At 40.0% G+C, this 13662-nt stretch overlaps 1 protein-coding gene across 1 annotated transcript in view; it reads right to left on the bottom strand.

Annotated features, from left to right (window-relative positions):
- Positions 1-13662, bottom strand: part of LOC147361929 (ATP-binding cassette sub-family C member 4-like) — a 102535-nt gene that overhangs the window by 71409 nt on the left and 17464 nt on the right. The window contains exon 9 of the mRNA XM_086328426.1: positions 2824-2974. Coding sequence (XP_086184552.1) covers positions 2824-2974 — 151 coding nt within the window. The remainder of the gene's footprint in view (positions 1-2823; positions 2975-13662) is intronic.

Below are 13662 nucleotides of genomic sequence, written 5' to 3' on the forward strand. Positions count from 1 at the left end.
CTGAAATGAACTGAACTTAACCTGTTTCAGCCTACTCGGTGCAAAAAATCCAAATAATCCACAATGATGGTGCCAAAGTTCTCAGACTCTTCAGATCAAATACTGAGAAAATCCTGTACTGCTTCTTGACAAAAGCCTCAGAAGGAGCCCATTTCTCCACTTCCATGTGAATGGGAAATAGCTCTTGCCCCAAGCAAAAATTCTGTCAAATATTCTTTCTGGAACAACCTCTCTCTCAATGTGCCAGAGACCTGCTTTGCAACAAGACTATTGAATGACTTCATTTCATGAGTGGTCTCAAACCATAAAACGTCTGAACCCTGCCTACACAGAAGACTGGATGGAGCTCATCACTTCCTCTTCTGCCTCCCCAGGTGTTACCATCCCACTGAGTCATATAGGTAGAACTGCACACACACCTGGACTCTACTGCTCCCCATCCATCCAAACACCTCGCCAAACTCGACCTCACAGGAGGTTAGCTGCTTCTCTTGATGAATGAAAATGTCTTCTACAGATTTTATGAAACTGATGATCACTATTCTTTTTGCAAATAAAGGTAAGTACCTCAAGTGTTTATTATTAAAAACAAAACATACAAATGCCACCATAAAACAACTCCTCTGACTGGATGAACTGAGATTTTTTTCCACTTAGTAGATACAGAGAAGCATGACACTCAACATGAGTCTGTTCTTGGCTTGGTTTCTAGAAGGTTAAGTTGGTATTAATCTCCAATAATTATTCAGGGTTGAGGTCTCTGATGCAAACATATTCTCTCCTTACTTTTTGGTTATTTTTATAACTTTTAAAAATATATAACAATCTATTTTCCTTATTTTTGTTTTAATACTGATGAAATGTGTGCAATAATAAGAGAAAAATTTGATTATTTCATCATCTGTGATTACCTGTAGAATAGACTAATAAATCATAAAATGTGTTCCCCATTATTCTTTTTTTTTTTTTTTTTTTTGCTGTATCTTGCAGGATCTGGTTTCCCAACCAGGACTAAAGTGGTGGCCCCCACAGTGGAAGCACAGAGCCTTAATCACAGGACCACCAGGCATGCCTTTGTTCCCCACTATTCTAAAACTAGGAAGGTGAATGGAATTATCAACTAAATACATACTGAGCCGATCCCCCTCCTGTGTTCTCCTAGGGGATTATTTTCAGCATCATTTATATGAATAGCTTTGAGAAAGGGGAACACAAACAGTGTGGTTCAATTCAGTTCAGTCGCTCAGTTATGTCAGACTCTTTGTGACCCCATGAACTGCAGCACGCCAGCCCTCCCTGTCCATCACCAACTCGCGGAGTCCACCCAAACACATGTCCATTGAGTCGGTGATGCCATCCAACCATCTCATCCTCTGTTGTCCCCTTCTCCTCCTGCCCTCAATCTTTCCCAGCATCAAGGTCTTTTCAAATGAGTCAGCTCTCCACATCAGGTGGCCAAAGTATTGGAGTTTCAAACGCTTCAAAATCAGTCCTACCAGTGAACACCCAGGACTGATCTCCTTTAGGATGGACTGGTTGGATCTCCATGCAGTCCAAGGGACTCTCAAGAGTCTTCTCCAACACCATAGTTCAAAAGCATCAATTCTTCCCCACTCAGCTTTCAAACAGTGTGGTTATCACCCCAAATACTGAAAATGGCAAAGAGCAGACCTGAAAATAAAAGGGCTTATCTTTTCAATAGGGCTCCCCTGGTGGCTTAGATATCAGAGTCCACCAGCAATGCAGGAGAGCTGGGTTCAACCCCTGGGTCAGGAAGATCCTCTGGAGAAGGGAATGGCTATCCACTCCAGTATTCTTGCCTGGGGAATTCCATGGACAGAAGAGCCTGGTGGGCTACAAACCATGCAGTCTCAAAGAGTCAGACATGATTAAGCGACTAACACACATCTTTCCAATACTTTTAACAACTGCAACTTACTAGAACATGTGAAAGAATATTTTTTTCAAATATATCACTTTTGACATATATTTCCTGAGGTCTCCTTTCCTTTCCCTAATCTTTTCCTTTCCTTGTCATTTCTGGTAACTTTCAGTTCAGTTCAGTTCATTCACTCAGTCGTGTCCAACTCTTTGTGACTCCATGAACCGCAGCACGCCAGGCCTCCCTGCCCATCACCAGTTCCCAGAGTTTACCCAAACTCATGTCCATTGAGTCAGTGATGCCATCCAACCATCTCATCCACTATTGTCCTTTTCTCCCCCCGCCTTCAATCTTTCCCAGCATCAGGGTCTTTTCAAATGAGTCAGCTATTCATATCAGGTGGCCAAAGTATTGGAGTTTCAGCTTCAACATCAGTCCTTCCAATGAACACTCAGGACTGATCTCCTTTAGGATGGCCTGGTTAGATTTCTTTGCAGTCCAAGGGACTCTCAAGAGTCTTCTCTCCAACGCCATGGTTCAAAAGCATCAATTCTTCAGTGCTCAGCTTTCTTTTGAAGAACAATTCTCTATTTTCCTTCTACATTAGTTCCAAAATGATGAAATACTTTCAAGAATAGTATTAACAGAGTGGATACTCTGTGTTAGGACATAGGTCATGAACAAGACAGAAATGGTTCTTGTCTTCATGGTGCTCACATCCATCCTCCTTGGGATAAAATGCAAAGGGCAGCTGACCCGCCGCCAGCTCCATTTGCCTTAAGGGCCAAACCTACTCTCAGGGGCCATAACTTTCAATCACCTAATGTTAACAGTGAGAAATCCCATAGAACAGTCTGCAGAGTTTCAGGGGTCTGGTTAATTGAGGCATAAATGGAAGATAGACTGCACTGCCATCCCAACCTGAGAGCCCTGGTACTCACTTGTACATTCCAGGCGTTTCACATCTCGTGATGTCTCTAAGAAATATCGCCGAAGAAAAAAGAAAATGATGCCAAGGGGAATCACAGGTATAGCAGTCCAAGGAATTGCAGCCACCATCACGCCCACCACACCAATCACAAGTAGAAATGTCTGAAATAGCGAAAATACAGAGGCCTTCATGTCAAGGATACTTTTCAAAGATAAATTTTATTGATTTGTTAGGATTAAACTCCTTTCCTTGAAACTTGTTGAAACAGCAGGGAATGCTTTCCCTTCCAAAGAAATAGAAGTATAGGTGGTCCTCATGATGTTTATTGCATGCACCAAACACTCTGATAAGAACTTTCTAGGTATCAGCTCTTGTGATACACTCAGTAGCCCTTTGAGGCAGGAATTATTATTTTTAACAGATGAGACTATTTGAGGCTCAGAGAGTAGGAGCTGCATCTCAAACTATCAGGAGTCAGCAGGTGTTACTAGAGAGAGGAGTGAGCAAGCATTACAGATGAGGGATCCAGATGCTTCAGCTATCCATGTAGGGAAAAAGAAGGAGTTAATCACTTTCACTTTTCACTTTCATGCATTGGAGAAGGGAATGGCAACCCACTCCAGTGTTCTTGCCTGGAGAATCCCAGGGACGGGGGAGCCTGGTGGGCTGCCGTCTATGGGGTTGCACAGAGTCAGACACGACTGAAGCGACTTAGCAGCAGCAGCAGCAGCAATTACAAATTCAGCGTAACATATCTAGTAACAGTATTATCTAATTTTACAAATGGAGACAGTGAGGCACAGGGAGAGGAAAAGCAACTTACTGGAAACTGCAAAGCCTAAGTCACGGAGCTGGGAACCCCATGTCATGAGCCATTATGTCATATTTAAGCTTGCCCCCAACATACAGCCATCTTTCTATCATTATACTAAGTATTTAAAATGCCCATTCCAAAGGTTAACTATTATAACACCACCAGATTCCATTTACAGTGTGTGTACTGTGTGTAAGGCCCTGTGCTGAGTTCCATGAACATTCTCTTAATCATCACATTATCCCCTGAGATGATTTTCTCTTAGGAAATGATCTAGGTCTAAGAAAGACAGCAGGTAGAACAGAAAATGAAATCATTGGTTGATGCTGATTTAAGCATCCATCTTTATCAGGAAAAGTATGATGATACTCTGGAGGACAGTATCAGGCAATAAGAATGCAATCAACACTTAGTGCCTGCCTGCTATGAAAGTCGGGTGAGGTACTAGGGACTAGCAGATTCATCCAGTCTTGGCCAAGGCCTCTGAAGTTTATGATCTCAGGTGGATACAAATCCATGGTGATCTGCACAGGGGGATGGGGAAACACAGGGAAGAATACCTGAATATTTTTAGACAATTCTAAGACTCATGACTGATTTTATAGGCTTGTTTAACAAATATAAAGAATGGCATGAATGACTTGCAGGCAGTAATCACAGTTGATGGAAATTTTGACAAAAAAGGAGCTGGGATGAGAAGGCTGAGATGCTTGTCTGAGTTAACACTGGCTATTCTTTAAGATAAGAAATGATGAAGTTGGGAGGGTAAGTGGCTGTCCTAAAGTTTCCCAAGAAGGTATTGCTTATCCTGGAGAAAGAGAGAAACGGTTTGTACTCAGAGAATCCCAGAGCCACAGCTGCAGGCAGGAGGAACAAACAACCAGAACTGTGACTCTGTGGCCAGGAGCCCTTGGGAACCAAACTGCATGATCTGAATGGAGACCCACGTGCTTTTCCTGTTTCTCCCCACCTCTGCTGTGGTATCAAAAGAAAACTCAGAGTGAAGAGCATGGAGTTCTGAAGGAATAAATGCTAATCGTAAGTGGAGAAAAGTAGGGCTGTCTGACCGCCCTCCTATTAGACCTACAGAGAACAATTTCTTTCAGCCACTGGCTTGACTGTGCATCCTACCAGGCTACAACCTTCATGTTCATAGGGAGGGGTCCTTCCAGCTCCTTCTATGTCTAGCCTTTAGGTCACTTGGCTTGCCATTGTTTTTTGTCAAAAACAAAAAACTACACCTAAAGTGTTAATTATTAAAAGAAAAAAAACCAAATTACTGGTTTTTAGCCGACTTGCATCATTTGATGAACAACATTCATCCGTTTCAATAAGCTGGCTCTCCCCAGGTGGCTTCCCTAGTGGATCAGTCATTAAAGAATCTGACTGCTATGCAGGAGACCCAGGTTTGGTCCCTGGGTCAGGAAGTTCCCCTGGAGAAGGAAATGGCAACTGACTCCAGTATTCTTGCCTGGAACATCCCATGGACAGAGGAACCTGACATGCTAGAGTCCATTAGGTCAAAAAGAGTCAGACAAGACTGAGTGACTAAACCACTCCAGGTGAGGGCCTTTTATGACTAACCCAGCCTGGCACATAGCCTGGGAAGCAGAGGTGAGATCAAAATGAAGGGCTCCATGGAAGCTGTGCCAATGCTTTTTCCTTAGGTACCCACTGAAGACCCATTACTAATGCTCTCAGAAACTCTGGAGTTAGGTTCAGATTTCATGGCCCTAAATTCTAAAGCAATTCAAACAGGGTACCTCTAACAGCTTTATTATACATACACACACACACACACAACATATTGGCTTCCCAAGTGGCTCAGATGGTAAAGAATCTGCCTGTAATGCAGAAGACCCAGGTTTGATCCCTGGGTTTGGAAGATCCCCTGGAGAAGGGATGGGCAACCCACTCCAGTATTCCTGCCTGGAAAATCCCATGGACCGAGGAGCCTGGCAGGCTACAGTCCATGGGGTCCCAAAGAGTTGGACATCACTGAGAACTTTTACTTTTATATTTATGTACACTTGTGAATCTTTTATTGCCAGCCATCTTAAACCCTTTATAGAAGTTTGTAGAAGATGAAAATAGTATCTAAGCAAGAAGTTAACATCTGAAGAAGGAAACAAAAGATCCTAGTGTACAATAAACATACAATAAATCCCTTCCTTGTAGCCAAGCTCATTTCTTTCTCCTACATTCTCAGAAATGCCAAAAAGCCCAATTCAAGCTACACACACAGTTACTCCCACCTGGTTGGATTCCAGGCCTATCTGATGGACCACATCACCACGGCCCGTGCTTCTGCACCTCTGTCAGACTATGGAACAGAGACAGTGATGGGTATATAGAAAGAAGTATATTGACCCAGAAGCAAGTGACCCAAGTCCTGATATTCCCCAGATAAGGAGAATCAATATTTTTATATATTTCCCATTTGGACTACACCATTTGGGAAATTCTATCCAAAGTCTATGAATCCACATAATCAAATAAAAAATTCTTAGATGAAATCTTTCACTTGAGAGAAAATGGTAATTTTTCATAATTCAGAAAAATTCACAGAAAATCCCTGGGCTGGGAAGATCCCCTAGAAAAAAGAATGGCACACCACTCCATTATTCTTGCCTGGAGAATTCCATGGACAGAGGAGGCTGGCAGTTTAGTCCATGAGACTGCAAAGAATCGGACACAACTGAGTGACTAACAAGCGTACACACCCACATACAAACCCTAAGACTAAGCCTTTCTAAACGTGGCCTTTGCTTGGGATATATTAATCACATTCTTCATCCCTTATTTGACTGCCTTGGGTCTTTTCACAACCACATAAGCTCTGGGACCTGGATATCCTTCAATTCACTCCCAACTTAGAGTCATAGCTAACTCCACTGAAGAGTGAATAGTGGGGTTTGGTTCACAGTTTGCTAACCAGCACGATAGGAAGCTTTAGGGAAACATGGTGTATCTCTTCCCTCATTTTAGTGTATCTCACTGATCAATAGTTTCCTTTCCACTTTTTTCAGAGTTCAACGATATTACAAAGTTTAAGACTGGAGTCCTCTTATTTTATAATTTATCATGGTACACCTTAAAAAGAAGAGCACTATAAAAGTATATCACAGGGAAATCTATTTAACATTCTGTGATAACCTATATGAGAAAAGAACCTAAAAAAGAATGAATATAGGTACATGTATAACTAAATCACTTTGCTGTACATCTGAAACAAATACAACATTGTAAATCAACCATATTCCAATAAAATTAAAATAACTTTTAAAAAAGAAAAAAGTCTTTAAAAAAAGCTAAAATCAAGGGTTTTGAAATCCATCTTATAAATAAAAGAAAAAAACAGCATATTAAAGTATGTAGAAGAATGAAAATAGAAAAAAAAAAAATAGACTCTTGAGAGTCCCTGGTACAGCAAAGAGATCAAACCAGTCAATCTCAAAGGAAATCAATGGTGATTATTCACTGGAAAGACTGGATGCTGAAGCTCCAATACTTTGGCCACCTGATGTGAAGCGCTGACTCACTGGAAAAGACACTGATGCTGGGAAAGACTGAGGGCAGGAAGAGAAGGGAGCGACTGAGGATGAGATGGTTGGATGGCATCATCAACTCAATGGACACGAGTTTGAACAAACTCTGGGAGATAGTGAAGGACAGGCAAGCCTTGCGTGCTGCAGTCCATGAGGTCACAAAAAATCAGACACAACTAAGCAACTAAATGACAAAAGACCTGAATGAAAAAGAAAACTAACTTCTAAGCAGAAAAATCAACAAACACAAAGCGTGGTTCTTTGAAATCACCACAAAATGCAAAAGGAAAAAAAAAAAAAAAAGAGAGAGAGAGAGAAAATTTACAATTCACACGAATTAAAAGAGGATAACACCAAAGATTGGGCTTCCCTGGTGGCTCAGATGGTAAAGAATCTGCTTGCAATAGGGGAGATCCACATTTGATCCCTGGGTTGGGAAGATCTCCTGGAAAAGGAATAGCAACCTATAGCAGTATTCTTGCCTGGAGAATCCCATGGACAGAGGAGCCTGACAGGTTACAGTCCATGGGGTTACAAAGAGTCGGACATGACTGAGGAACTAACACTTCAGCTTTCATTTTAATACAAAAGATACCATAAGCATTACAAAGAGACTATAATAAACACTGTGCAGATAAACTTTTAAATTTTAATGTAAAGGACAAATGTCTTTAAAAATGACATATAAAACATAACAATATAGAAAATCATAATAAATGCATATTGATTAAGAATTTGAATTCTTTTTTTAAATTTTACGTTATTTTATTGTTTTGGCCATTCCATGCAGCTTGTGGGATCTTAGTTTTCCTACCAGCAATCGAACTCAGGCCCGCAGCAGTGAAAGCACCAAGTCGTGACCACTGGACTACCATGGAATTCCCTGAATACATAATTTTTAAATTTCTCAAAGAAAAGACTGTAAGTCCAGAGGGCTTCACAAAAACACTGCGCAGAAAAGTTTTACCAAACTTTTCCCGGTACTTTTCCAGGGTCCAGCATTATCATGATATAAAAACCAGATAAAGACATTAAAAGAAAGAAAAATTGCAAACCAAACTGTCTTGGAATATTAAACGACATACCAATGAACTGAACCTAGCAATATAAAAAGGTAATATTCCACAATCTAACTTGACTGGGCAAGTCCAAAATACGCAGGGTCGCCTGCTACAAAGGACAGGCTGGAACCCTTGGGCAGGGCTGATACTGTTCTCTACAAGTAGAATTTCTTTTTATTTCAGGGAGGCTTTGTCCCTACTTAAAATCAACTAATTATGGACTTCAATCACATCTACAAAATACCTACAGAGCAATACACAGATCACCTTTTGACTGAATAACTGAGGAATGTAGTCTGGTCAAGCTGACATTAAACTTACCATTAAAAATGGAAATATTTCCCATGTATTTTCATGAAGATACATAAGAATTGATGCTTTTGAACTGTGGTGTTCGAGAAGACTCTTGAGAGTCCCTTGGACTGCAAGGAGATCCAACCAGTCCATCCTAAAGGAAATCAGTCCTGAATATTCATTGGAAGGACTGATGTTGAAGCTGAAACTCCAATACTTTGGCCACCTGATGCAAAGCGCTAACTCATTAGAGAAGACTCTGATACTGGGAAAGATTGAAGGCAGGAGGAGAAGGGGATGACAGAGGATGAGATGGTTGGATAGCATCACTGACTCGATTGACATGGGTGTGAGTAAGCTCTGGGAGTTGGTGATGGGCAGGGAAGTCTGGCATGCTGCAGTACATGGGGTCATAAAGAGCCGGACATGACTGAGTGACTGAACTGACTGACACTTTTGATAACAAAAGCTGAGAAAATATTTTAAGTAAAGCAAATTATAGACCAATATCCTTCATGAACAACAGGTCCAGAAATTCTTGACAAACTACATACAGCAATACAGAAAAAGATGCTACATTATGACTAAGTAAACTCTTTTCCAGGAATGTTAAGTTTAACTTTCAAATACCAATCACTATAATTCACATTAAAAGAGTAAAGATAAATAATTGTATGACCAGCTGAAGAGATGTAGAAGAAATATTTGTTAAAATTCAATACCTATTCTTCATTTTTTAAAAAAAGTAAAATTCTTGACAATTGAGAAATTAAAAGAAACATTTTCAATCTGATAACAGATACCTACCTAAAAGATTGCAATTAATATTATTTGTAATGAAAAATTACTGAAAGATTTTGCCCTAAGAATACAAGATTATCTTATTTAACCTATTCTTTTTAATGCTAACTGGAAACTCTAGCCACAACAAGTCAAGAAAAGGAAATAAAGGTCACAGATATTGGAAATGAAGATACAAAACTGCCATTATTTACAGCTGACATGATTGCATATGGACAAAATCCTATAGAATTAAAAAAAATAAAAAACATACCACTATTGACTCCAGGCAATGCAAAGTTAATTCACAAATAAATCAACTATATTTCTATAGACTAGCAACAAGCAAGTGAATAATGGTATCAGAAACAAGACTTCCCTAGTGGTCCAATTGGTTAAGAATCCACCTGCCAATGCAGGGAACATGGGATCGATCCCTGGTTTGGGAAAAATCCACATGTGCAGAGCAGCTAAGCCCATGTGCCACAGTCACTGAGCCCAGGCTCTAGAACCAGACAGCTGCACCTACCGAGCCCATGTGCCACAGTTACTGAAACCCATGAGCCCTAGAGCCCATACTCTGCAATAGGAAAAGCTAAATGAGAAGCTCACCCACAGCAACTAGTCACCCCCACTCACCACAACTAGAGAAAGCCCATGCATAGCAAAGAAGGCCCAGTGCATCCAAAATAAATTAATAAATAATTTTTAAAAATCCAATAATACTATGAAAAACAAATATGCATGAATAAATTTAACCAGAGAAGTGTAATATGTCTATACTAAAAATTACAAAATATTTCTAAAATTAAAGAAGATCTAAATAAGCAGAGAGAAACAAATATTAGTAATTGCAGATCCAACATTGTTAAGACTCAGACTTCGTGAATATTCTACAGAATATTCTATTCTATAAAGGAAACATTAATAAAATTTTCAGGCTTTTATTTAAAAACAAATTGAAAGATTTCTAAAACTGACATATAAAAGTAAAGAATCCAGAATGATCAAAGCAAACTTGACAAAGAAGCACAAAGTTAGACAATTTAAACTATGGGTTTCATCTCTTGTTAAAATGTACAGTAACTAAGAATGCAGTATTGGTATAAGGATCAAAATATTGGCATAACCAGCAACTACTGAGGAACAAAATAAATTATACAGATGCAGATTTCCTTAATCCAATGCATAAAAGTCTTTAGCAAACATGTCCAGAATAATTGGAAAAAATAAAACTCAACGACTAATTACTCTTTCACATATAAAGATTAGTGCAAGATGCATAAATATCTAAAAAGTTAGAACACAGAAAAGTATCTTCACAATCCTAAGGATATGCAAAGATTTCTTAGGATACAAAAACATCAACTACGAAAGAAAAAAAAAAAGGTAAACATTAGACTTCATCAAAATTAAACCTTGATCTCCACTAAGGATATAAATGGCAAGCCACTGACAGGAAGAAAATATCCACAAAGGACTAGCATTAAATATATATTAAAAATAAACATCCCCAAGGGGAATTTGAGGGAGGGGTTGGGAAAGGGATCAACACCCACAGAGATCTCAAAATGACAAAGTCATTGTTCAGTGGGAGAGGCTGGAATACTCTGTACACACTTTCCCTGACATCTGCACACAATGAAATGCAAGGGTCAGTGGTGCTGAGACAAGTAAAGGCTGCAAAAGCAAGTGACCCATAATAACCTATTACACTGAGTCTCAGGCTTCATTCTCAATATCCAGATGCAGTGGCCTGTTGTTTTGAACTCCCCTCTCTGGAAAGAAATGACTGAGGACACCTCCTTCACATTTTCTTTTTCTTGGGCATCTTCATTTTATAAAACTGCAGTCAGTGCATTCTGTGTGTGCTGAGGAGGGAATGACACGGTTCCTGGTGGTCCCACCATGGTCGCCATTGGTCACCCAAGTGCCCTCAGGATTAGCGCTTTGTGTCCATGAAAGGACGTGAAGACTAGTTCAGCTCTGCCAAGCTGCTGGTTTTTTTTTTTCCCCTGAATGAGGGATGTGTGGGGAATAAGCATTTTGCAACTTAGTTTTCCTCAATAAATTATAGTATTTTGCTGAGATCAGCTGTGTGCAAGTTCACATGCTCAGAGCAGTCCTAAACCTTTTTTTTGGGAAAATTACAATGCCTAAACCTAACTTCCACATCTCACCTTCATTTTCACTTGTTTTAGCAGTAGGAAGACTCCTTGGAGATGACGATTTCAATGACAAGAATTGTAGATAATTTAGACTTCTTACTCAGTGTCATTTGGGACTTCGGCAAATTGTTTGAAAATTACATTACTCTGAAATAGTTAATGCTCAATGGTCTATCTTGAAAACAACTTATTTTTATTTTGTGAGTCTATATAAGAAAGTAGTCATCAAAATCTTCAAGGATTACAAACCTGGAATCTCTGTGATACAAATTCATGAGATGATATTTATGGGCCTTGAAACTGTCTCTGATAATAACTTTAATGCAACATAATGCCACTTTGCCAAAGGCAAAAGGAGAAGAGGGTAGCAGAGAATGAGATGGTTGGATAACATCACTGATTCAATGACATTGAACTTGGGCAAACTCCAAGAGATAGTGAGGGACAGGAAGACCTGGTGTGCTGCAGTTCATGGGATCACAAAGAGTTGAACATGACTTAGCAACTGAACTACAACAAATACCACTGTCATCAGACTATTCCTGTTTCCTAAAACACACATGTGGTATTTTAAAAATAGGTACTTAGTGCTAAACATGCATTTAGATGTTATGCAAAAAATAATATTAAAATGAATTTCATTTTTATCTTTCCAACAAACTTAGGAAGTGGATGTTATTTTTTCCATTTTACAGAAAGGAGAGTGTGGCTTTGTGGGGCAGAGATGGTAAAAGGGAGAGCTCAGATGGAGGCTTGGAAAGGGAGACTGTGGGGCTCTGCACTGCCACACTTTACAGCTGTTGACATCATGAATAATTATCAGGTGCATCACACCACATAAATTGACTTTTTTATGCTGCTCTCCTTCATCCTTTGAAATGGTGGACAGATCCAATTTGCCCAACCGCTTATATAATGTGACTGAACAGGCTGGTAGCTGTAAGAGTCAGTGTACAGGATGGTGCACAAACTCATGATCGTCTCTCTGTTGGAATGTGGTCTCTGAGTGAAATCACCTGAGGGGGTGGACTGTCCTGCAGTGTAGACCACTACTCAGAGTCCAGGGTTTTCCTTAGCCACACTTGGCATCACTATCACAAAATATTAAATAAATTATCTGAAATTTCATCTAAGGGAATGAGAAGGAATTAGATGAGGGAAAGTATATGGAATAAACACTTTCAGTTCAGTTCAGTTCAGTCACTCAGTCATGTCCGACTCTTTGCAACCCCATAAACTGCAGCACACCAGGCCTCCGTGTCCATCCCAATTCTCGGAGTTCACTCTTACGTCCAACGAGTCGGTGATGCAATCAAGCCATCTCATAAAAATAAAAATGATCAAGAATCTTCTAAGGTTTATCAAATACAACAGGGATAAACAAAATCATCAAAAATGAGTTTGAACACAGGTATGCTAACATTGCTGAAAAAGGACCTTCCAGCCCCTTCCCCTCAGTTGGTGATAGAGAGAAAGACTGGGTCCCACACAGGAATTTGGCTTCCACCAGCACCTTTTGCCCCACCATTCACAGTGGCCTTTCCCTCTCATCCGGGATCAAAGGTCACCTCCTAGAAGCTTCTCCTACCTCCTGGACCAGGAGTCAGCTCTTTGCATCAGGTGGCCAAAATATTGGAGTTTCAGCATCAACACCAGTCCCTCCAATGAACATTCAGGACTGATTTCCTTTAGGATGGACTGGTTGGATCTCCTTGCAGTCCAAGGGACTCTCAAGAGTCTTATCCAACACCACAGTTCAAAAGCATCAATTCTTCGGCACTCAGCTTTCTTTATACTCCAACTCTCACATCTACACATGACTACTGGAAAAACCATAGCCTTGACTAGACAGACCTTTGTTGGCAAAGTAATGTCTCTGCTTTTTAATATGATGTCTAGGTTGGTCATAACTTTCCTTCCAAGGAGTAAGTATCTTTTAATTTCATGGCTGCAATCGCCATCTGCAGTGATTTTGGAGCTCCAAAAAACAAAGTCTGACACCATTTCCACTGTTTCCCCATCTATTTCCCATGAAGTTATGGGACCAGATGCCATGATCTTAGTTTTCTGAATGTTGAGCTTTAAGCCAACTTTTTCACTCTCCTCTTTCACTTTCATCAACAGGCTCTTTAGTTCTTCTTCACTTTCTGCCATAAGGGTGGTGCCATCTGCATATCTGAGGTT

The sequence above is a fragment of the Bos grunniens genome, chromosome 12 (assembly GCF_055505025.1).
Source record: "Bos grunniens cultivar Pamir isolate PY7600 chromosome 12, Bosgru_T2T1.0, whole genome shotgun sequence".
In the NCBI taxonomy this organism is placed as follows: domain Eukaryota; kingdom Metazoa; phylum Chordata; class Mammalia; order Artiodactyla; family Bovidae; genus Bos; species Bos grunniens.